This window comes from Rhyacophila brunnea, unplaced genomic scaffold, assembly GCF_057557595.1.
Source record: "Rhyacophila brunnea isolate RB1 unplaced genomic scaffold, BYU_Rbru_1.0 scaffold_2, whole genome shotgun sequence".
In the NCBI taxonomy this organism is placed as follows: Eukaryota; Metazoa; Arthropoda; class Insecta; order Trichoptera; family Rhyacophilidae; genus Rhyacophila; species Rhyacophila brunnea.
Genome location: NW_028232859.1, coordinates 29619170 through 29645270, shown reverse-complemented (window position 1 = coordinate 29645270; position 26101 = coordinate 29619170). Strand labels below are relative to the sequence as shown.

At 33.3% G+C, this 26101-nt stretch overlaps 2 protein-coding genes across 3 annotated transcripts in view; one reads left to right on the top strand and one right to left on the bottom strand.

Moving 5' to 3' along the window:
* Positions 1–26101, top strand: part of Sema1b (Semaphorin 1b) — a 467015-nt gene that overhangs the window by 297050 nt on the left and 143864 nt on the right. The window lies entirely within an intron of this gene.
* LOC147072180 (uncharacterized) lies at positions 21509–23645 on the bottom strand. Its single transcript, XM_085946727.1, has 3 exons — positions 23492–23645; positions 23073–23165; positions 21509–22960 (listed from the first exon to the last, which is right to left on the bottom strand). Exons 2-3 carry the CDS (start codon positions 23143–23145, stop codon positions 22347–22349), a joined length of 687 nt encoding a protein of 228 aa, XP_085802853.1. The 5' UTR covers positions 23146–23165; positions 23492–23645; the 3' UTR covers positions 21509–22346.

Below are 26101 nucleotides of genomic sequence, written 5' to 3'. Positions count from 1 at the left end.
TGAGTAGTCGACTATTGATACACAATTAAAAATTGTATCGTACAACCACATAATTTTAAATAAGTAATAATATTATCGAATGAAAATAGCGCTGTAACAAAAACGAAAATAATTTGTGATGAGTGTTTATCTCATTTATCTGGTCGATTCGCCTCGCCGGGCCCCTTCTGAGCCCGGGCCCCCAGGCTAGGGCCCTGTCAGTCCCCCCCCTTGTGGGGGCCATGCACGCAATACCTACCTAATAATTAAAAAAAACTCAAATCGTATATAAGAAAGGACTCTTGATAATCGACGATATTATAAACCCACTGTTTATACGCATTATATTGTATGTATGTTATTTCGCACTTTAGTATTTTTACCTACATAATGTAAATCTAAATCCGCAATACATAAACTAGTCAACCTCTTCAATGCATACTATAATTATGTAAACCTTGGATGTATACGTTACCAGAGCGGCTTGCATGTAAAAGTGCATACCGATAATGCAGTTACAATAAGTAAATGAAGACGTCATCTTTATATTTACGTAACAAGTAATAAGGCTCTCGTATTTCAAGATGACTTGATCATTTGGACAGCTTGTCTATTATTCGTGCGCAAATGTTATTGTATTTCGAAGCATTCGCAGAGAGATTGCAATGATTCCAAAGATATGTTTTTACAATGTTCATACTATTCAAGAGAACACCAATGTTATTTTATTAGACATTTATTTATTAGTTTTACATTAGCATGTATGTTAAAGTGGGGCCACACCGGCAACAAGTCGCGCGACAACTCGTTAAATTTTACGATAATTATCATAATTGCTTAAGAAATTTTACGATAATTATCATGCTAATCGTAAAATTTAACGAGTTGTCGCGCGACTTGTTTTCGGTGTGGACCCGGCATTACACGTCAGCATTAATTTGAAATATCTAACTACACTCCCCACGTGAAGCAACAATTATCAACACTGTACTTTACTATTTACCTGTCATATTATTATCGTGGTATGCCGTGTCGAAAAGACAAGTAATACTTCACAAAGAATTAAAATTCCTATTATTTTCCATAGAAGTATAGAATATGATCCAATAAGACGTATTTATTGTACACATTCGTTTAACTTGACTGGCAGATTTAGCAAGTATACACCTAAATGTGTATTGCAAAATAGACATATCCATGAGGGACAAGCAGAGATATTAAAACAGAATGTATTTGAAATACCAGTGCACGTTCGCAGTGTAACAACAATTTTTTTCATCAAATTAATTACTTTGACACCTCTGATAGAAACCGGACATCAGTGAAATAATTTACAAGTGTTGTGGTCATTGTTCTTCGACGGTTAATTTAATTAAAGACGCGGACGTGCTATTGTAACACCATCCGAATAGGAAGATTCATTCCGCTTTTTGTAATAGCTTAATTCTAATTGCTCTGCAGCATGACGTGAATTTTTAAATGATTCTTAATGTGACTTTGAACGCTGCTTATTTTTTGATAGGGCTGCCATAATAGAGAAGATTTTTACTGCGAAATGAAACTTTAACACCAAACTTTAGTATATATCATTCACCCGTAAGAAATGTATTATTATAAGTGTCTTTCATTAAATTAAATTGTCTAAAGAATAAAATAAAGCAACATGCTTACTCGCCAACTGAATGATTGAAGATCGTGATCAACACTGGAACAGGTACTTATTAATTGTGGATCAGTTTTCTCCAGCTTTCTTTATTTATTCTCTTGAAGTCATGTTATATTATTCTTTAACACGAAATGAGACCCAGTGACAGTAGTGAAGTGAAATAGTAATATAGCAGTAAAGGTGAAAAAAATCACACTAAACGTGAGAAAATCACGTACCTAAATATGTAAATATGTTGTGACGTCAACGGAAATCGAGCCCGATAACTTCATTCAGCCTAATTATTTTACGCAGTATGCGACTTATATAAAAATAAACCTTCATCAATCGGACTAAAATATACCAATATTAGGTATATCAAGGAATTAGTTACAATTAAATGGTCTCAGAAATAAGGGGTTGTCACTTACATTTGATAGATACTTATATTATTGTAATATTTATAAATTACAATAATTAAAAAATATGCTTCATCATTCTTTTTACTCAGAAGCTGAATTTAAAATTATTTCTATCGTCATTTGATTAATTCACAAGCGATGGTTTTAATGCAGATTAGATGGCATCTTATTTACGGAAGCCAGTTATAATTAACATTTTCTCCACCGCTTTCGACTAATTACACCATTTTGCAGTGTATTTTTTCACAAACAAGTAAATCTTAATTATCTGTAACGTTAAAGCAAGCGTTAACCGCATTTCATCTACTAACATGTAGATGTTGAGTATTTCATTAGTAATAAATTAATTTGAACCGTAGGAACATGTATAATTTAATGTTTTTAAGTAAGTATGAAGAATTAATTAACATGTATTATCATTATATTATAATTGGCAGGTTTAATTTAATATGTATTAATTTCAATAAAGCTAATTTATTTACATATCAAAAGCAAACCCCAGCATGTATGTAAAGTATTAATGTGATTTAAGTCAAGTGGATATAGACGACGGAAAGACCGCCCGAGATTCGTTGAAAATGTGACGAAATAAGTTCAGTGGAATTACGTAGCAAAAGGAAACAAAAAGAGCAGAGAGAGCTCGATGGGGGTATTCATCCAGCAGTGGATTGAAACAGGCTGAAGAAGGCGATAACCATAAAATTTAATCTGAAGCCTGAAAGCTTAGAATAAAATGAATAATTCCTATTAATGAAAAAAATATTTAGAAATAAAACTCATTAGTTCTTAACTATCAAGTTAAATAACTTACTTTTATTACTGTTTCCGACGATGCATGAATAATAAATCGGATATAAGTAATCAGATCCCGAATATTTAGGCAACATTTCCCATTTCAAGTCAGAAACTACTTCCACACGTAAATGTGTTTGCACAAATACGGGAAAATGTTTCTAGGCTTCGTGTGTACCAATATTAGGTTAGTAATTTGCGAAAGCGCATTAATTAAACAAGATTACACACACTATGTATTTTTTCTACGTAAAGTATGTGTACCGAAATGTAATTATTATTATAAAACAAACCTATTCGCACGATATTTGAACAGGCAATACCGTTTAGAAACATCACTCATAAAAATTAATGAACATTTAATCTATCTTTTTTTAATCAAATGACTGTTCTTTAGACACGGAATATCTTCATTGTGATAGTTTACGATAACCTTCTTCCAAATAATACATTTACTTCCCATACATTTTGATTTAATGGGTTCTTAATTGGAATCATTATGAGGTATTCGTGTTGATGTTAAGTGTTATGTTTTTATAACCTCGCGCATACAGAAAATGATCCAATTCTTTATGTATCGAATGAAGCTGCTATTAATTTTATGTGTTTGCTATAAAAGAAAAGATATAAACTTGTTTATGTTGTATTAAACATTAAATTTTCATATTTCATCCTTCACGAGTAGACATAATGGAAAAACAAACTGCCTATATAATATGTGTATAATATATAGATAAATTAAATGATGGTCATTTATTTTGGAACGATAAAATCGTAAAGGACAAATTTAATATGTTAATATGGCAATCGTGAGGTCTTCATTTATTTGTTTATAAATAAGTATTACTACCTGATTTAAGTACCTACCTACTCATGAAGATGATGATGGCATAGTAAGCTGAATGCCGCTCTTTGGTTTGTGCAATTTTTCATTGGCCACTTATCGGGTCACTGCCAATTCAACTAAGCTCAGGTAAATACAGATAAGGCTATCTCGATTCACATGACGTCATCAATATCAACGGCAATGTGTTTCACCCACGCAGTGTACGGCCCACAATATTAAACCATTCAACTCTATTTTCTCCTGATAATACTCTACGATTTGTTTCAATTGCCCCGATTTAATGACGCCATTTGTTATCCTAACCCGAAAATGACAAAGAAATCTGTCAGTGCTCGGTCTGTAGCCGCGAGACAAATGCTGGGATTTTCCTTAATTACTGTTATCTAGTATAGACTACTTCGTCCCCAGACTAGTTGGGGATAATTTATAATTCGGAAAATAGCGCTACCGGTTGAAAAGTCATTACTGTAATTTCACTCCCGAATGATTTCCTTCAAAACGCTTGCCAAAAACGGGTAGAGATTTTAGTTAATCTTGATTTTCCAAAAATTATTACGTAAACCTCATCTACAATTAATATATTTAACAATATTCTTTAATTCATTTTTTAATATTGTGTTAACCATCAATTATTGGTGGTACGTAGTAGGCACGTACTTATTCCACTTAGTTACTAAGTGGATTAAGTACTGCATACTGTATTTTATTTTAATTAATTCCTTAAACCGTAAGATAGTTTTACTTTACACATGTTTTTCGTCAACGTATCAGTAAGTAACATACGTCATAGTGAAAAGATATCTGAGCAGTCTGGAGTGATCTCTGGTGACGTCGAAAGGAGGAGCAGCAGCAGCAGTCGTCGTCAATCCACTCTTGTGGACCTCTTCAGATTTTTAGTATTCAATTTGATCCACGATCTTGCTTCGCTACATATTTCCACCAAGATTCAGTCTATATGAAAAAGAGTCACTTGATTTCAAATATTATGATGCTTATAATGTGAGCGAAACACGTTTCATGTGGATTAAAAATAGTAAATTTGGTAAATTCTTTTTTAATTTATTCCTAAAATTATAGTGAATTTTACTACTAAATAGCCATACGCTGAATCTATAAAAAAAGTTAGTTAACCATTTTCATTTTTCTGTTCCGTTAAAAAATTTTGTGTAGATTATATGACCTAATTAAAATAGATTCCTGGTTTCTTAACGTTTCTCGAAATAGACGGGATACAATTCAAAATAATTGTTTCACACGTATTTCCACGCCATCTTCGTATTATTACACATTTTCTTGCTCCATTACCGAAAATAACACAATCATTTCCGAATCAACACAACAATTGGATAATGATCATAGCAGTACACCTCCATTAAAATTATTATTACAAAGATCATTAACCGCTTCCACAGCACAGCGCACCGGCCGCCATTTTACGAACCGACGACTGGCGGGTGGACAAAATGACACTTCCGCCGTTGTTAACAATAAAATGACAAAGAATGGCTGGAATACCAATGAAATCCTGCTACGTGAAGCAAAACATGATAACTATACAATTCAACATTTTAATCAAATAAGTATTTATCACGTCACTTCAATTGTACAAAAGGTCATCTCTATACTCAGTGTACCTACATTAGGCTACATTGTTGAGTAATTTTCATAACGGTCGAAGTTGAAGAGAAACCTTTAATGCATACCTATAAAGCTTTTATGTAATATGGAAGTGAAGATGAAATGGGGATTAGGTGCGCATCTTATTAATTCGGATAAATTAAGCAGATCGGATTATGCGTGTTTGGCTGTACTGCGAGCCTTCGTCTCTGGGGAAGGGTCTTAGTTGCCACTATTTGCTAGATGAATGACATAGATTGTACGACTAATATAGCTAATCATTATTTTATATTGATGTCTGATGATCGCCACCTCTCGATATGGGAAGGCACTTTTTTCGTGTGCAATCTTGCACAACGATATTATAATATAAGACAAATTGGATTAATTTACGTCCAGCGGTTTTATTATCACAAATATTCCGTCCAAATGTCATCCAAAACTATTCAACTTTTTACTTTTGAAAGGAAGATACTGAGAAGCGCCTTCGGAACCGTATGCAAGGAATGTAACTGCTCCTGTTGTACGACTATTCTGATTTCTCAGGGCAGGCCATGTTTCATGATGGACGCAATTCAACCACCAAAGAGGCTCATTTTCAACCAACTAGAAGGGAAAAGGAGGGCCGGGACAGCAAACTCTGAGTTAAGGCGGCGGAGGGAACTTGCGCTCAACAGTGATGCCAATCGTACTATAATTTTATCGAAAATAGGTTATATTATAATATTATGTTATTATATTTATTATATACAAACTATAATCAGCATAGAAAAAGATGGTAACACTGTTGTGCTTGACAAAGGGATTAGAAACGTTTCCTGCAGGCGGTCAAGACCCAGCTTTTAATGCCAATTAGTAATAAGTAATATATCACCTTTAATACGTATATCAGTTTGAAAAGATGACACTTTATTTTAAATTTCATTATTCCAGTGGTTCTCTATTTAGTGTTAACAATGTTAACATGAGCGCCTGATGTTTCCGTCGTTATCATACCGCTTTATTACTCTCCCATTACCGCTCCATTCAAATTATTCTAAAAGACTGAAATGCCATGAAAAAGTTAGGTACGTATTTAAATATTAGATACCTACCCGTTTTCCAACCGTGAATGAAAGAAAATCTTGAAAACAGCATGGCTTCCAGAAAACATCTGGTAATATTTGGATAAGAGTTGCAATAATAATCGTTGCTAAAAACGATGTAATCGCTGAAGGTATATTAAGTATTCACATTTACCTTTCTTTGCATTATGCGATTCTTAAAGTCCGTGTTGGCCGAGCGGTAGTATGCTACCGGCTTATAAGGTTGTGTGTCTCAGCTTAGAATCCCTGATCTGGCAAGTTCATTCAATATGTGCTTCGAGCCAGAGCATATACCCAATAGGTTGAGCAAGTGACTAACATTCACTTCTCGTAAAAAAATCTCTTCAGAGACCCCTTTGTGAGGCTGCCCAGATCCCGTAGTAAGTACCTACCAATCCATATCTACTGAATAATGATGAATATTACAATTATACGGGGTGAACGATTTGAATGCATGAAAAACCCAATAAAAGAGATCGACAATTCGGTTTATTTTTATACCTACTTTTACTACTGTGTTGTATATATATTAAAGAAGTCGAAAATGTCTTTTAATGTTGGTCAATAAAGCACGATAATTATTTGAATGGTGGGTTTATCCTACTCGCTGATTTAACAAAATATACGCCACTTTGCAATGAAAATAGTGATTTGTATCCAGAACATGGTCTTGAAAGTGTGAGTAAATGTCTAACTACCATTCGATTTTTGAAATAGATGCATTAATTGATATTATGCATTTCGATATTAACTATGTATGTATACCAATCACATTAATATGGACGAATCATCTGGAAAAGAAAATGACACTCACTTTATTTTCGGGTCTGCCGAATGGCATAATCTGTTCTAACGTACAGTAAAGGTGATATTGCTATAAATTCCTGATGCTTTTTGTTGGGTCTGCCGAATGGTTCGTTTCGAACCGGTTCGCTCAAATGAACATTGACATTAGAAACACTGCTCTAACGCCATTACAATAAAGGTCATATTGTTATAAATTCCCGATGCGTGATATCGCATAATGGAAATTGCGTGACGTCTACCAATACATACGAATGCGCGAATTTACATGCTAGCTACTGTATTGAGTGCGTCGTCCATTAATAATGTCATTGATGTATACATACAAATTTTTGAGGTGATAGATTAGAGACCCTACACATGTAATAAATTGTCTTCTTGGTTGTTCATCATTGCAACCAAGTCTTCAATGCTTTCTATTATGGTAAATCTGTTTGATAATAGGTCCCTTGTTCACCTTTGTTGCAAAATAAGTGCATGCTGTATGCATTATTGCATTTTCACAGTTGGATTGTTATTATTATTACTTCATAATGCTAACTTATTTCTCGCGTTGCCACAATATCAAACAGATTATTAACTTTGTTTTCCATTGTGTCGGGATTGCTGTAACGGAACGATTCTGGGAAATGCGTGCAATTTTTATTATAAAAAAGCTCATGTGAAATTGTATTTTTGCTCCATTTTGAAAAGATATTTTCTATCGTTTCCCGTCAGGTACGGGAAACTGCAGTCAATCGAGATTGAAATGTTTTAGCTGATATCTTGTAAATGTATTTGCACGTTTATGAGCAGGTACAAACAAATATGTATTTAAATTACAAAGCGTTTAGTTTATATAAAATAAAGTTATAGTGTATAGTTTTCATTAAAAGTACTTTGAAATAGATAGAAAGTTATTAGAAACGTAGGTTACGTGGTTTATGGGATGATGCATGATGGTTTTTGAGATTTTTTGTGAAGTTTTAATTTCGTTTATATGTTCTGCAGCCGTATGTTAGATCGGATTTACTCTAGGAATGCACGCATTGAATAGGCATGCGTTGAACGCAAAAGAAAATATTTATGTTATGTTGGTACTACATTATTCAATTGGTATTTACATTCTGCTCAATGTCTTTTGAAAAATATTATTTGGATATGCTTATTCCGTAATAGAATTTCTGGCAACCGTTACAGGCTTTGCAAATCTATCAACAGAATCATTTGCATAATCAGAAGATTTTTAATAAGATATTGGCGGATCCAGTGAAATGCACCGGCGGAGTCCGTACCCCTGATTTGATCATATACTTAAGATTTTATGTTTTATAGATTTTTACGCGTAATAAAGCTTTTCTCATAATTGGGTTATGCTATTAGCTTTTCTAAGAAACGTTAGTACAGTCTATGATTATATTTTAAATTAGCGTAGCTTACACTAATACCTTACCTACTTTCAATAGAACATACTGTAGCAAGAAGAACCTTAAAAGCTTAGTAGGTTGTACCTATTCCGTAACATATTATAATAACATATTTATTGCATTTCTATGATTTATGATATTATGTTACCGTATATTTTTACTATTAGAATTATTGCTTAATATAAATAATAACTTCCTAATATTTATACACATAATAATTGATGACGGCAAGAGTATTGATAATCATAATAATAAATTGATATTGATTCCATTTTGACGCGTGTACACTTATCATATATATGACGCCAATATGGAAAACTCTCCTTAGCATCATTAGATTCATTAGCGTAATAAAACTTCACTGACAGTAAATAAGATAAATTTTCATAAAAGGCGTCGATACATTACAAAATTTTTGACCGTAGAACAACACAGAATCGTCGCTTTTCTTTAATTGGACCATTAACGCCTCCGCACTTCGTACATATTATAGACATCTCATCTATTATTAGTTCCTAAATGTCACGGTGTCTATTTTTATTAGGAAATTGAATTAAAAAATAAAACTGCCGTAGAGACGACAGCGATCAATTTTCCGCTCGAGCCGTAGAAGCGATTAATCAATACACGAATGCCATTTTTTTTCTCCTAATCGATATTTTAAACCTCTGATTATTATTTTCGGCTGGTCTTCAGTGCCTTCAAGGTCAAATCAAATTGGATTTCCTAGTTACCGTTATTAAGCGGATTTTATTCATGATTTTACTGATGCCACATTAATAATCCTGATTTTATTTGAGACATTTAAAACCTGCACTCCATCCACACCTATGACAATAAATTAGTATCGGTCGGAGAGTTGAGTACCGTTTTATGGATTAAATGCACATTTTTATCCATGTATCCAAAGATGGATGTTTGTAATGGTCTCGTTTACCCCCCTTTTACTCCCACCCCTAAAATTTACCTAAATCGACTACCACACTTTGTTGAGTTTGCATGACCGTAAGAAATGTGCTATCACGATGATTATAATACCTATGTGACTAGTTTATATTTATGTACTTAAGAATTATTTGATATTATTGTATTACGTTATCTATTCTTGCCGAAATAAATGTAGATGGCATGTGCCCGAAAGTCTATTCTTCAAATCAACCAGATATTAAGAAAATAAACTGTACTTTTTGTGAGCACTAAACTTAGCATACCTCATATCCATGGCCTCTATTTTATTGGGGGGATAAATAATGTTAGTGGCGAAGCACACTGCAAGAAGTCGTGCGATGCGCGCGTGTTTTTTACTCCTCATCACATGGCCACTCGTAGTATGAGTTGATCCGTATGTGGCTCATCTTACTAAACGTTGATAATCATTATGTGTTTTGGAGTAGGTACTAGTTTGGTTCTCTCTTCAAAAAGTGCAATCTACTAAGATTCCGACCATAGAAGACAACGGGTAAACAACATCGTTGTAAGTTGTGTATTCAACGGAACTATTGAATGATGGCGTAACCTAGAAACATGGAGACTGGCGAGTTTTTTTTAGAAGCGCCGTCTGATGGCTGCATACACCACAATGTTGGTTGGAAAAATGTAAAAAAATAGTCGTTCTTGCTATTCAGGAATATTTTACAATTGTTACACATTCTGCTTTGTCGTTTAGTATTCGAATTGTTTTTATAACTGCATCATTAAGAAGAGTTGTGTTAAGTATCTATTGTTGCCAGGTAACTGTTACATAACTACCAATACTCACGCCGATACAATCGATATTATAAATAATTGCCGACGAATCAAAATTGAGGCATCGTCAGCGCGCGGGAGGGATCGGTGGGCGGCATTTCCGGCGACCAAATTCGAAGAGCACTTGGGATAACGCCGCGCGCCGCCTTAATCATGCTTGCCCAATGCAACTGGGAGGCGATACAAACTGGCACCTGACGCACACCTGACCATGTTAGGAGGCGAACATCAATCACTGCCGTATTATTTTTGACCAAATACCGTTGGCCGCTCGTTAAAATCAATACCGACTGTTGTATTTTTTTGTCCAGCTTACACATCATACTCATTATCGGCTATTATCAACTTATTTGATTGTATCAACCTATCATTATTTGTGTTCTTCTGAAGTACAGAAATTAGCATAGTAAAGATAAAATTTTACGTTTATGGATTTATTAATGTAATCTTTCTTAGGGCGATCGTTATAAGGACCGGACGCATGTCTAAATAGCATTAACCACTCCTTAACTTACGGCGGCCGAAGTCGACGGTTTAGTGACGACAATATTGGCATCGTCATGAGAATTGAGAAGCGCAAGTGGCAGAGTTCAAAATAAATCATACACAGAATTTCAGCTAATATTGTAGCTACCAGTGGCGTGCGGTTCATAGATGCTGTGGACTCAGAGCATGCCCAAAAATATGTGTTAAAATAGTATATATCGATAATATTATGTGTTCATTATGCAATGCAATACTAAAAAAGAAACTAGGTATATAGAAAGTGTACTTACTTATAACTTAAACCTTGTTACAAAACACTTAGCGGCCCAAATAAACAATAAAATACATAGTAGTATAGTAGGTAGGTATTGTGTATGTATTATTTGACAGAATTTCCATTTTGTTACCGCACGCCACATAAACCTACATAATATATAATATAATATTTCGTTTAAAGTCATCTTGTATAATATGAATAAAAACAATACAATACTATATTTACTTGAATTCTTTTTTCTGGACTATTTTGACATTGGACATTTGCGTTTTTCAATTCTGCCACTATCTAGTGGCGGACTACTTCCACTTGTCCAGCTCCATCTAATCAGCGAATTGACTTGACTCTTCTACAGTGATGCCAACCGTACTATAATTATAGTACAATACTATAATTTTGATTCCGCGAAAAATGTAAAATACTATAATTTTACGCCAAATATACCAAAATACTATAATTTTAAAGGATTCAAGACGAAAAATGTTCCAGTACTATATATTTTTTAGAAATGCTATAATTTTTACCCCTTCGTACTATAATCAGCATAAAAAAGATGGCAACACTGCTCTTCTACGCCTTTCTGAATTGCTGGACATTACTCTTTTCGCCATTGTATTATGACTTATGAGCATATACTCTTTTGACGTCATCCCTAATTGACCCATGTAGAAAAAAAATAGGTAGTAATTTCACTTTATCGTGCATATTAGGTAAAAAAATTACATTACTTTTGAAACGGAAACCTAAGTTTACCGTACAAAAGACATTTCCATTATTTAATAATTAATTGTACAATAATTACTACGTCTACAAACTTAAGTGCTAAATTTATATTGAATCTTTCATGAAAACACACATCAATTTTTTTTTTAAAACAATATATCATGCCTTTCTTCATGTCTAGTGTCAGACCGACATAATTATTAAAATATAACCCCGTTCGCCGAATTCTTTTTATCATGTCTAACTAACTTTTAACAATTAATTATCGTAATTAATATGTCGACTTTATATATATTGTTGTCGTAACATTTTGTCATGATATTCGTATCAAATTAAGATTGAAAAAAAAATACCCCACTAATGATAACATGGTAGGTATTAATTGTGTATTTTAGAAATTGTACGTAATAGAACTCGTATCATTTTTAATTCTTACTGTGTAATATTTTAATTAATTTTATACATAGACATTTCAATTAATTACAACTGTCTGCAATTCAATAAATAACTCCACACATTATTGTTAATTTGCCTAATTAGTTTAACAATCTTTTTGAATCTACGCCGTGCAGACATACGTATTAAATTTGCTGTATTTCCGCATGATAACGTTTAAAGTATGGACTTTTACATCTGGTAAGTAATATTATACCTATGTAGGTACTATTTCTTAGTATTTATAAATATTTACAAACGTGATTTTTCCCACGAGTTTATTTTGGTGATATTTTATCCTCGACCCAACACTCCTTACTTGACATTGATAATACAATGAAGGTCAAATTTCCTCATTTGCATCTTAATTTTAATCGCCAACTTTGTGGAAAAAAAATATATAAAATAAAATCTTTGCAATTATTTTATTGCATACAAAATGTTTCCAAACAGTTTTTCGAAATTGTTATTCTGTAAGCATCTCAGATATATTGGCGTAAGTCTGCATTTTATACTTCGCTTTTCAAGGATATGTGTACGCCTGACATCCGGGGGGTCGTGAGGTCCATCACCGTATCTCAAATAAATGCATCGATATGCTGCTTTTATGTTCCATGTTTCCGCTGCATTAATTAAGTTATATAGAAAAGACCATGCTCCGTACGAGATGAACTTAAGGGCACGTTGAAATCCCTCCATCTCTCCATATCTTTTACAGCCGTGACACTGCATGGTTAACTATTTCGATTTTTGACCGTCCTCTAACCTTTCCCTTGAATGTTCCATCATTAACAATCGATTAACTAGCAATAAACAGCTGAATACACATACGCAAGTAATACGTAGGTATCGTGAAAACTTAAGAAAGGATTTAAGGATTTTACATTCTCATTGTTTGTGTGCAGAAATTGTGTAGATATATATTCATGTTAAAACGTATATTTCTGAGAAATTTCCGTTCTTATTCGCGACTAAAGCTTATGTACACAATAATATATTTGCTAAAATATTATAGAATCTGCAGAAGAGATTGTTGACTGCGAAACATTTTGTTTATAGTTGTGGTTTGGTTGAAGGTTTTTATTGCAAAATGTAAACACATTGTGTTTATTTTCTTACCGATCTATGATCAAGTTTATTTTCTTGTTAATTATTCACGCGTTTAAGCGTATTATTAAATTATATTTTAAGAATATATTATACTCTTCCACGTAATATTAAGCAGAATCTGTTATGAAAAGCTCACTTACGTAGCTTCGTGTTATTTTTGGGAACTTGTTTAAAATCAGAGCTGGTAATCGAACCGGAACAGAACCCAGAAACCCCATAATTAATTTGTAACCGGTAACAAAAAATCTTTAGAACGCGAGCTGGAACCCTTTGAAAATGTAGGAGTTCCTGAGGACTTAAAATTTGTAATTACATAATTCATTTTAAACATTTTGTTATAATATATTAAAACCACATATTGTCATATATCTACTGAATCTTAAAAAAACATCATTTGCGGCATTTTCATTTTTTTTTTACAAAACGTTCGTTTTGGTCGAGAGTAGGTACTTACGTTTATTCATACATTTATTTTTCTAGTCACATTAAACTCGACAATTCTTATAAAGTACGCCTGGTCTTGTGCGTTCTTTATTCAGCAATTTATGGGTCACTCCGTTATTACCTACTCATGTCGAAAATGGTATTTTGCTAAAAACATTGTTTGCTTCCAAAGTATAACGTGGCGGCCTTATATGCGAGAAAAATATTTTCTATTTCATAAATTCTAAGTAGCAATGTATTTTCCCTGCGTCATAAATGTAGTGTCCGACCAATGCGGTAATAGTGTTTGCTTATTTTTCCATACTTAGCTTTACATTAATAATATGTTACATTTCCCATTGAAAGAACTAACCAAAAAGTACATTTTATTAAATTTAAGAATTTGTTATTAAATATAATGCAATATAAACAACCAGCTCCATCCCACAGTAGAGCTTTTATAATATACCTACTTTTAAATTAAGTTCTTTTGTCAGGACTGACTGTTAGCTACACGCGCAGCATATTTTATCCAAACTCACCGATTAAAATAAACTGACACTGCTCCGAGTTGTATTTAATTCTTTCATGAGGCATACATCCTTATCACTTACGTATAGTTGTTGCAGATGCAGTTTAAATTAATTTATATATATGATTGATTAAGTACCTACCATTAGTACTTAGTAGACATTAGGTTGAGGTTCTCAAGATGTGACTGTGTAGACATCCTCAAAATTCATTTAACTGAACAGGTGACGAATGTTTACTCCTTCAAACAAATAGTAGAGGAGCGAAAAATGCGTAGTATCAAAACCACATGACTACAGCACCTCGGTGACATTATGAGAGGACAAAAGTACAGCATCCCTAACTTGTTATGCAAGAAATGATCAATGGTAAACATAGCAATGGACGACGCCGTATTTCGTGGCTTAAAAAACCTTTGTAATTCGTACGAGAGCAGCTTCATCAAACTGTTCCAGATAATAGGTGAAAGAGCAAAGATGAGAGCGACCTCCGTTAGGGGACTGGCACGATAAGAAGAAGAAGTAGTTAGTATCTTGTGCGGACTAAAAAATATCAATGCTCAAACCACTTCCTTAGCAATCTTCTTAGTGTTACATCATCAAAGGAAATAAGTTGCATGCCATGGTGATTCCTTCTCTTCTTGACTTCTGTCTTCCGTTTCCGTGCCCCAAATAGATACACATACATTCATAATTGACCTAAGAAAACATGCATTTTCCATATTTTAACCAGTGTCTACTTATTTGTTTCAGGTATGCACTCATCTGATTCTTAAAGCTGCATAATTAATTATCAGACGTTAACTGTAAGTTAATTTAATCTATTATTGTCTATAACAGTTTTAGTCATTTATTTGTTTCCAAAATTGTTTACGGCGTTTGTTTTTCATACTATTTTTATTGATGGTATAATTGACTCCTTTAAAAGGATATTATAAATTATATTTACCCCTTTCTCTTTTCGAAACATCGTAATAAAATTATGAATAATATACACCACATACTAAAGTTCGCTCTCGATTCGCCATCCGCCATGTTGATTAATAATCAAAAGTTTTCTACAGGTAAAATCGCTCCGCGGGCCCGCCTCCGTCTGGCTTTTTAGCTTATAATTAATCGACAAAGACTGCTTTGCTATTTTTAAAACGTTAGCTGAATCGCAAAATGTTTACCCATCTCGCTTAGCGAATCTTCGCAAACCTGTTAATGTTTTTTTAAACTCTTTTATTGTCGACCAGTGAACTCTGCATTTTATTGTGGCTGTGAATTTAAAATCATTTTACTTTGTGGTCTCAAAATAGACAACACGATCGGAAACTTGACTTTTAGCTTAATGGTGAAAGTTTCAATTCAATTATATCATTAAAATATGCCTGCTGTCTGTCTACGAGTGAAGAAGATAAGTATTTAGATCGATATATGAATTATTATCATATCACCCAATGTGTAACGTAACAAACGTATAATGTACCTATATACGCTATCTTTCAAATTAACCGACATTGTGTTGATTGCATAGATATTTAATGGTTGACCCTTAATGACTCATTCACTGCTGACTAGATAATGATTTTTTAATTACCACCTTTAAAATGCACTTTAATTACATCGATCGGCCGCCTGGTCATTACGCGCCAGGTGCGTCTTCAGCGTCCAAAGTATTAATGTACGAGAGATATACAAATTAAGTCAGAATCATTGAATGTTGCATATTGGGCACAATTCGTGAAGACTGTAAAATCATCCAATGGATGAGAAGGCAGATAAGATTACTTGTTATAAAATTATAAAAAACTTAGATAACCGCTTGACAATTAATGACAGACCTAAAGGGCACTAAACGGCGATAATACCGATTAACTGTTGAAGTGCGTGGCAGCGAAGGACCAAGACGAGTGTAAATGAGCTATGGGGGCGAACACAAATTATTATAATGATAATAGAGTCAATATATATCTTTCAATCAAATTATTTCAAAAATATTTCTGTTTGAAGCGATTTTAGAAGGCTCTCTTTCCGGTACCTATATAATGAAGTAAACAATTTCTGTTTCCCGGAAAATTCTCTCTAGTTATAAATGCATACACCATCCATATTGTATATTATATTTACTAAGTGTTAATGAAATCATTTTTAGATGTAAACCGGTGACCAATAAACTCCTTAAATAAATTTTCTGTAAATAGGTATACGTCACTGCTTATATAAAACACAAACACCACTTCTTATAGCTATTCCTTGAAGTAAATTGTTATGTACATTACCTTTTATGAAAAATTAAAAATCAATACTCGTACGTCATGGGTAGATATGCTCATATTTGCTTTAGTCTGATTCTCGCTAATTATTTTGAATAATATGAGAAAAATCAACACATAAACACGCTTTTTACGATGATTAAAGAAAGTTGGCCACTGAAAACTGACTTACCTATTTCGTTTATCCACAGTAGCCAATAGGTAGGCATATTCCATAAATTGAGAACGCGTTATGCGCCAACAAAATAAATGAAGTGGCACATCATACAAACAAACAATTGTGAATAAATCCAGAGAAACGTTCAAATTCATTAAACAAATGATTACAGATCTACTAGTAAATCGATTTCACAATGTTTTAAATTATTATATCTACTGTAACTTACAACTTATTAGCAAGTACAAAGATGCCGATGCCAACTTTACTAAGTAATTTTATATTCGATTCCAAAAATGAAATGATTGAAAAATGAATTTAAAAACACCCCTCAGGTAGTTCATTTTTAAAAATTATCTGCAAGGCTTGTACTCGGGTCGATATTTAATGGTTAACATTTAAATTTATTAATTTTATGAACATTACAAATTATAAATTCAAGACTTATACAACATGACATGGGAGAAAAATCATATTATGTAACAGTAGATAATATTAACAACGTTTATGTAAAAACAGTGTAATTAGAAGAGTAAATAGAAATATTGTAAAAAAAAACTTATAAGTAGGTTGGGACACCGAATGAGCTCTCTATTTTAAGAATGTATAAAATAACGTCCACTGAACTCCAACTCACGCAAGTGGAATATATCAATATCCGGAGCAATGAAAACCATTGACGTTTTTCTAGGATTTTTCTAACACGTACCTATGTTTTTCTTTTTCAAGTATATATATTTTCAAGAAATAAGAGTTGAAAGCTTAGACCAATAATTGGTTGAAAGATAACTATTATCTCACCTTCGCACTTAATAAATATATTTTTTTGTATGTGGCGCTCATATTCGCTTGAACGTGTGTAATATTATAATTATTCAAATAAAGGCTGAGCAACAGGGTTTACTCTATCTATGGTCATGTCGGCGTCCGTTTATTCAGTTATTACGTGTTATGTTTTGTTTATTTTTGGCTAATGAGTCTCGAGTATTAGCGATTTTTTCAAATAAGTAAACACTTAGGCCACGCGCGGCCACGACCACTAAAGACAGCCACGTGTGGTTGTTACGTGTTCTGTATTTAATTTTTCATAATGTTTGTATGGGACGTAGTGTCGCTGCGTCGACCATATATAACTTGCTATTAGTACGGTAGTCGTTTCCGCAGCTCGACGCTGTGACGCATGTAGAGTTGCGTATTTCCAGAGAAAATCTCAAGATTCGGGATTTCCAGAAATGGTGAAATTTTGAATTCTCGAGATTCGGGATATCCGGAAAAGAATTCTCGAGAATTCCCGAGAAAACGGGAAATTTAAAAAAACCTGTAAAAATCCTAAAATCAGTGTAAAAAGAGACAATTTCCAAAAAAATATGTTTTTTTTTTTATTTATGTGAGAAAACAAACAAAACAGAGGAAAACAAAAATAATTCAAAAAATAGAATTTCAAAAAACACAGACTGTCAATCGCTACGTCTGACAATCGCGTACGCTTTTGAGACACAAAATTCCCTGATGTTGCAAAAATTGCGTTCATTTTGAGTCGACGTTGGCTTAATTGTGTTAAAAAGTTTTGTGTTTTCTGTCCACTTTTTTCATATAGAAGAATTTTAATATTTGATGATAAAGAAATCCCGAATCCCAAGAAAAAAATCTTGAGATCCGAGATTTCCCGAAATGTTAAAAATTTAAATTCTCGAGACTCCGGATGGAAAATTTCCCGAGAATTCCCGTCGGGAAAATCCCGAAACCCTAGACGCATGTAACTTCAATGTACATGCGACATACACCAGCCACTGGTGAGTAACTAAGTACTATGATCACTGCCTGTTTACCAGTGGCATATTTGTAGCAGTCACGGGTGGTCGTGTCAACCAAGGACGTTTATATTTAGGCCGTAGCGCTTAAATTGCGAATTACGTGGTAGTGCTAATTATTGATTATTGTCGAATGCAATGCGATAAACTGAAAATGAAGATTATCGATTGCATATTTATTTCAATATGCAACAATTTTCAATTTCTACAGTTTACCATATTGCATTTGAAATATGAGCAATACTACACTACCATTGAAGTTTACAGTTTCGTGCCACGGCCTGACTATAGTGGTAGGCCTTGGTATATTGGCAAAATTTAAGATTGAAATGTCAATTTAAATTATCTTCATACGTTGTTACTTATTTTTGTATTTTCGTCTTGAATCAATTTACCGATCTACATAATGTCTACTTACGACGAACTTCAGACAGAATTCAGCCGATGTACCTACGTGATAGCGAAAAACTAGGCACTAAGACGAATGAAAGAGCTTAGGGAGACCTTCATCTATCGATGGATCGACCTCGGCTGACGTAGAAATACCATAATTATTAATTTATAGTTTATTCGAAATTTAGAAGGTTGGGAAGGGAAGGGAAGGAAGGAAGAAAAAATTTTGAATTCATTAAACAACATTTCTATAAACGTGCACTACACCAAAATTACATGCTTTTAAAGCCACCAACTGAACTCCACTGCTTGGCATTTCTTATGCATTTTGTCATCCATTGCTATAAAAACTTGTAAGATTACAACGAGACGAGATGTCTAAAGTTAAGTGGTACATTTTGGTTGCACAAATGCATTTTGTTGCTACGCTGTCAAAAGTCAGCTTCCCACGGTATTAACAAAGTTACACGCTTCGATCAAATCACTCACTCTACATAGTACCATATAATATTTAATATTATTTTTATTAAAACAAACAATCCCAAGCAATACCCAATTCATTGAATTAATTTGTATGTGCCATTTACTATATGTTTATAAATTGAACATCTTTGTATGTTGCATGATCGGCATCTGGTTGTTTTAGTTGTTTATAAAAAACTGGTTTTCATCAATATTAATTATATTGACATCAATGACAGCTGACATCTTTCGATCGTTCATAAATGCCACGTAATACGTTTTACTGTATGAAATTGACTGCCGGTGAACCTCCATGGTTTATTATTTACACCTCCGCCTGGCAGTCAACGATAGGCCCTCATGGTCATATAATATTAAAATGTTATTAAGTTGAAACTGTAAATAATATGATTATTTTTTATACCTACACAATGAATTTATAACGGGAATCAAAATTAATTGATTTTATTTACTAAATTATTATTATTTTATATTAGCTGCCCAGAACTACTCCCTACATATTAAATATATTATATCTTCGATGCACATCAATTAATATTATGGTCTATGTAACTATGAGTAGATGCATTCTAAGCAAATCAATAAAAACTGTTTAAAAAAAAAACAAACGGAAAATAACACTTCTATTTATAGACAAATTAGGGAAAAAAATTACATTTATTGCAAATATTTACTATTTTGAACAAGAAAATGCCGTTTTACTGCGTTTTTTTGCATATCGTCGTGGTAAATGCAATAGGTTGTATGTCAAAAATACCAAACTTTTCAGGAGAGACAAAAAACTATCCCATCTTAACCCCATTTCACCGATTTTTTTCACAAATTTATTTTCTTGGTTAAATTTGTTCCCTGTTAAGATGGTTATCAACATTTTTACGTAAGATGAATATTTAGAAAGTTAGGTTGACATACGACTATTTGCTCATCAATGTTGGCCACTTTTGTTGACATAAGTCCAATTTTTATGTATACATACCTATATTTAATTCACTAAAATTTGGTATTTATAATGAAACGAATATAATATTATACAGATTATATTATATTAATATACATATTGTTATACACTTGTACATAAACGCTTAAAAAGTAAGCTTAGACTAATGAAAAAGTAGATTTATTATAAATTGGAGATCTGTTTAATTAGGTACTTTTAAAAACAATTACAATTTTTAAAAGAAAAGATTAAAGTTAAAATACAATACATAAAATATTTTTTAAAAAAGCATTAAAACAGAGCAGGTAAATACCTACTTAAAAGTAAAAATAGCAGTTTTAAAAGAATACTTAATTTTTTTTATAAAAAAGTATTTTTTTTATTTAAACGGTAGTCTGGTGTAAAAATCTCTGTAGTCCTCTGGAATTAATAGTTTTAGTACCTGCAAGTGTTGGTATTTACTCTCCTCAATAGGGCAAGGCCCATTGTATAATTTTAATCGTTCACTGCTTGCGATTGAAACTCGCGCTCGTGTTGGAAGTGGTTTCCATGTATGGCCGAAGTCCAATTTAAAGTTTATTAAACCTTCTGGAGTATACTGGTATGCAACGACATCGTTTACACATGGGTCGCCAGTTTTCTTTCCAGGCCGAATACTGCTGTAGTAGTCTGTGCTGAATTGTTGAAAATCGTCATGGCTGAGATAAAGTGTTTTGTATGGTTTCTTTACTCTTGCACTTTCAATGATAGCCATGTAGTCGGCAGGGACGAAAATTTGTTTTCGATTTCTCAGCTTCGTTTCGATTGTTGAATGGACGCTGTCAACCTCCATGTGTGTATGCCCTACTTCCAGATATTTGTGTTCTATGATAAGATTATTCTTCATACTGATGTCGAGTAGTGCGTTTGATAATTTTACATTCCTATTTTGATACGCACAACCATCGCTCCATATTATAACTTTTTGCGGTACCAGATGGCCGATTTCCTTCAAGATAAATTTAGTAGCTATAGTGCAAAAGACGTCACTTTCAAGCCCCCCAGCTCCCTCATGCCATACATAACACGAGACGTCCTTCGTGGCTTGGTTATAATAGACTTGGTTGTGTACTTTTAATTTTGTTTTATAATAATTTGCTGAAGCATTTAAACGAGGCGAAAGAAGAACAGCTTGCAAATCGACTGTGTAACATCTGATGTTTTCATTTTTCAGAGCTAAGGATTTATCAGACTCTTTTTCCGCATTAGCATCGTTCTTTTTTTTAATGTGTTTCTGAAAACTTTCTTTGTCGAGTGTCCCGTTTTTGTGCAAAGTGCACTCATTGCACTGATCTTTTTTTGGCGTGTAAATGTCTAGATTCAATTTTTTATAAGTATTTTGAAATGTACCCCATGATACTTTTCTTTTATTTTCAGAAGCACATTTTTCTAGATATAAGCGATGCATGTCTCGAAAACTGTAAAAAATTGGCTCCAGGTATAACTTACTTGAAGAGGATCGACAATAGTGCGATTCAACTTTTGGCAGAGAGTTAAACCAGGTCTCTAACTCTTCTGAAATAGTTAGTGTTGCATCTTTCTGGTTATTTAAATTCGTTTCAGATGACTGCGGCTCTTCAACCTTCGAGGTCCATAATTTTAAGCATTTTTCCCCTATACTTAAAGTGTTTAAAAAAAATTTTTTGCAAACTTGTTTTTTAATTATATTTTCAGTTATTTCTTCAGTTTCTTCATTTTTTGCTGTAAAATAAAAGCGAAAGCTTTGTTTTCTTCTTGAGTTTTCACTGGCGATTCTTCTGTATTTTGGGGTGGTTTGCAAAACGTTTTCGGTGACAAATGTTTTTTTGGAATCCCAACTTGTTTTTTTCCAAAAATTTGTGAATATCACGGTGCGTTGTTTATCACTAATTGTATCGCACTTAAAGGCTGTTTTTGGCCCACCCTTTTGAGGACGCACATTATGCCCACCACAACGTGGACCTATGGTCTTAGATTTTTTTTAGACGTTTGTCTATACTTGCCGGACTCTTCACTCTTCTCAAAACCCACATAAGACTTGCCTAGCAATCGCAGTTGAGAGTTTTTTTGCCTCTTCCACAGTTTACAATTAATGCTTTGCCCTTTTCGTTTTCTTTGATTGACTTGCTCATTAGGTTCATCACCATGGGTGTCAGACTGCATAGCAAACTCCTCTAAATCTTCTGATGAGCTTGATTGATTAGCTTCAGGTTGATACAGATCTTCAGAGTCACTACTGCTGTCAGATAGTGAATGTTCAGGGCCACTTAGATGTTCAGCCATCGTCATATCATAATTTATATTTTGTCTCAGGGCTGATTGTGTTGATACAGTGTTCTCTGCTATCTCTATGTCCGAAGGTTGCTTCAACAATGATTCTGCTTGTTCTAAAATTGGAGTTTCAACAGTCAAAGTATTATTAACTTCAGCAAAATCGAGTTCTATTTCTGAGCCAATATTTTGAAAAATTTCTTCTAATGGATGCTTTAAGAGTTCAATTTCCGCCGCATTCCCAGGTTCAACTTGTAACGCCACATCGTCAGTGGTTCCTACGACTCCACAGGTTACTTGAGGTCCTGAAGAAAATAATGATTTTTAAATTTGATAATCGTTCATGCTCCTCAGCAAAATGTCATCTCCACTCCACACCGTATTGTTTTATGACGAGATAAACTTATTTATTCTTACCGTTATTCTTAGATGAAGTAATTTTGCTGACTGCTAAAGATACCAAGTACCGCCCACGACTTCCATTAATCATTTTGATAGCTTTTTGGTAATCTGGAACAGATGCAATTGATCGTATGTCAAAACCGATGCTCGGAATTCCCTGATGCAAAAGGTTCTATGTCAAAGATTCGTGTACCAAATTTCTATTTAATTAATAATAATTGCATTATTATATAACTAATTTTTACTCTAAATAAACAGTGTCTTATTAAAACTGTCGATCTTGAACAAATAATTACTTTGGCAATAATAAATAAATGAGACAAAAAGTAAGGTTAGTATCTCTAGAAAGAATCTTGAAAAATTTACTAAAATTAACAACAGTAATGTAATTATAAAGTAGATTTAAATAAAACAGTGGTTAGAAAATTACTTACATCGAATTATTTGATGAATTCTTGAATATAACGTCAAGAACGAGGAATAGAAACAAACAAAAACATTACTGTCATGATGAGGTTTGACATACAACTGTTTGGCTTGACCAATATCAATGACGTGTCGATTCGTCTTTTTGCAAGTGTTGAAATAGTCGACTTCTTATTGGTTCAACGACATAAGAGCTATTCGAGGTCGTGTAGATGACTGAGCTGATCACTATGGCGCAATAAAACAGTTTTGAGATTTTTTTGACATACGACCTATTGCATTTACCACGACGATATGGTTCATATTCTATGCACAGTTTTCGTCATGAACCATTTTTAATACTAGCTGTCTAAATATTTAATTCAAAATTATTCAAATTTGATAACTAGGCACTATTCTAGTGTCTAGTTAACAGAATTAAAATACATTCTATTATCATAAAATTCACGTGAATGTTATGGGCATACTTTGACAATGGAATTGTGTAGTGATATGCAAAGAATATGACTTTTATATTATAAAACAAATATATTAATTTTCTGTTTTGGCAAACGTTTATTTGACTTCGGCCGATAATATTTTTTCCGTCTTCCCATGAGGTATTTAATATTATAATATTAGAATTAGATGCTTCGGTTCTAAGCCTGGAACTAATGTTTACGTTTTAACTGAAACTATTTTCCAACCTCGTTTTATTGTCATATCGTATCCTTTGCCTTATATTGAAGGTTAGCGAATAAATTTCAACGTGATTTCTTGTCCTATCCCAGTCGCACCTGATGAATATTTTGAACATAACTTACTACGCGCGGTATTTTAATATAAGTCGTCACGAAAATGGGCGCAAAAATGACCCCACCATATTTGTTTATTATTTCGTATTACAAACGTGGCGTTACGCCATACAAAACGTCCTCTGTTGGCAAAAAGCAACAGTCCTGGGGCGAAGAAATCACTTACATACCTGTGTTTCCGAATACGTACTCCTCCTCCTGACCTCGTATCTGTGTACCTTTTTCAACCCCACCTACTCTAAAGCAACGCGTCGCTCGCATCCAGAATGTAACCACTTCACCGTGACTTTTGACAAATACATTTCGCAATACAAATATTTATGTATGTCTCTCTATTTTTATAGCGTATTGAATATTGTAAGGTGAATATTTATAAAATCGTATCATCATCGTCTGTTCAACTCTTTTACATCACATTGACAACACAAAGATGTTCAAGTTAATCGGTATAATAGGTAAGGTTTATGATGAGATTACTCTCCACTTAATTATTTACACAATATCTGACAAACTTTATTAAGCAAACAAATTTGCGTGCTTACAATTTATATTAAATTCATGTATTAAGTTATATTGTGTCATTACAGTTTTGGGCTAATTGGTCACACGTCATAGGTACTTACCTGATAAAAAGCAGCAGATACTGTACTTGAATTCGCAGATAATATATAATAATAAATTGATATATTATATGAGGGCATCATACCCAATCTAATATGATATCAAAAATGTAGATATTTTATATTGTACAAGTAACTAGAAATGCAAAAAGTAATTGATCAGTAATGAACATAACATAAAAAAAATTTAAAAACACTAAACAACTCTTAACAGGTTAATAGCACGATGGACGACATCATGCAATATCATGCCATTTCTTACGATGAGGTAGGTATATTGAAGACCGCAGAATTATGACTGGCGTTGGTGTGAATATGAAAAATTTCTAGAAGTGTGAATCTAACTAGAATGATTGTAATTGAACCCACGAAGAAGTAATAAGCAGGATTTGTATCCCAGAAGAAAACGCATGGGATTTTTTTCATTGATTGTTCATAAGGAATAAATTGATCTGTACTTCGCCACATACATTATTATTATTACATTACAGTGTTATTTTATGTGGACAGAATCGTTAGGACTCCAAATAATACCTACTAGTATATTCAAGAATAATATTTTTTTATTTTTTAGAATTATTAATAACCATGTCCTTGCTTTTTGGTACAAACAAGGTGGTTGTTAGTAATTTTGAACAATCACAAACACCCAGGGGCTTTGAGAAAAACACACAAATGTTTTGCCATGACCGGGAATCGAACCGAGAACTCTCTGGTGGAAGGCCAGCGCCTTACCCACTGCACCACGAGAGCCGCCTCAAGAATAATAATGTGAAAGTCTTCGAATACCCTAACAACGGCTGTTTTTTGCCCACATTGTGATGAAATATACCTCTTACAAATTCAAAATAGCTAGTTGATATTATGTTATTTTCTCTTGACATTTTTATGACATCTTCGTAATGTTATTTTATGTATTTACTATAAAAATGATTCCATTTCGGTGTTAACTCGTGGTTGGTACGAAATCTGTTCCTTCTGCCACCGGTGCCATTGCAGTTAAAAAAACACACAGGTAAATAAATATAGTTATCATACGCTTGCTAAGTTAGGCAGACGACGCAGAGAAATGCATTCGGTGTTTAGTGTCTGCATATATTTCTTTTTTGACACAATCGAAATAAATATACTAGCGGAACTCTGTCGCACGTTAATGTAACATCATAAAATATGAAAATACGGTAACATTATCGATCAATACGAT

Excerpts from the sequence above, each read along its gene's own strand:
- LOC147072180 (XM_085946727.1), bottom strand. The coding sequence starts at position 23,145 with ATGATTAATGGAAGTCGTGGGCGGTACTTGGTATCTTTAGCAGTCAGC. Across the intron at positions 22,961-23,072 it reads TACTTCATCTAAGAATAACG|GACCTCAAGTAACCTGTGGA; the intron begins GTAAGAATAAAT and ends TATTTTCTTCAG.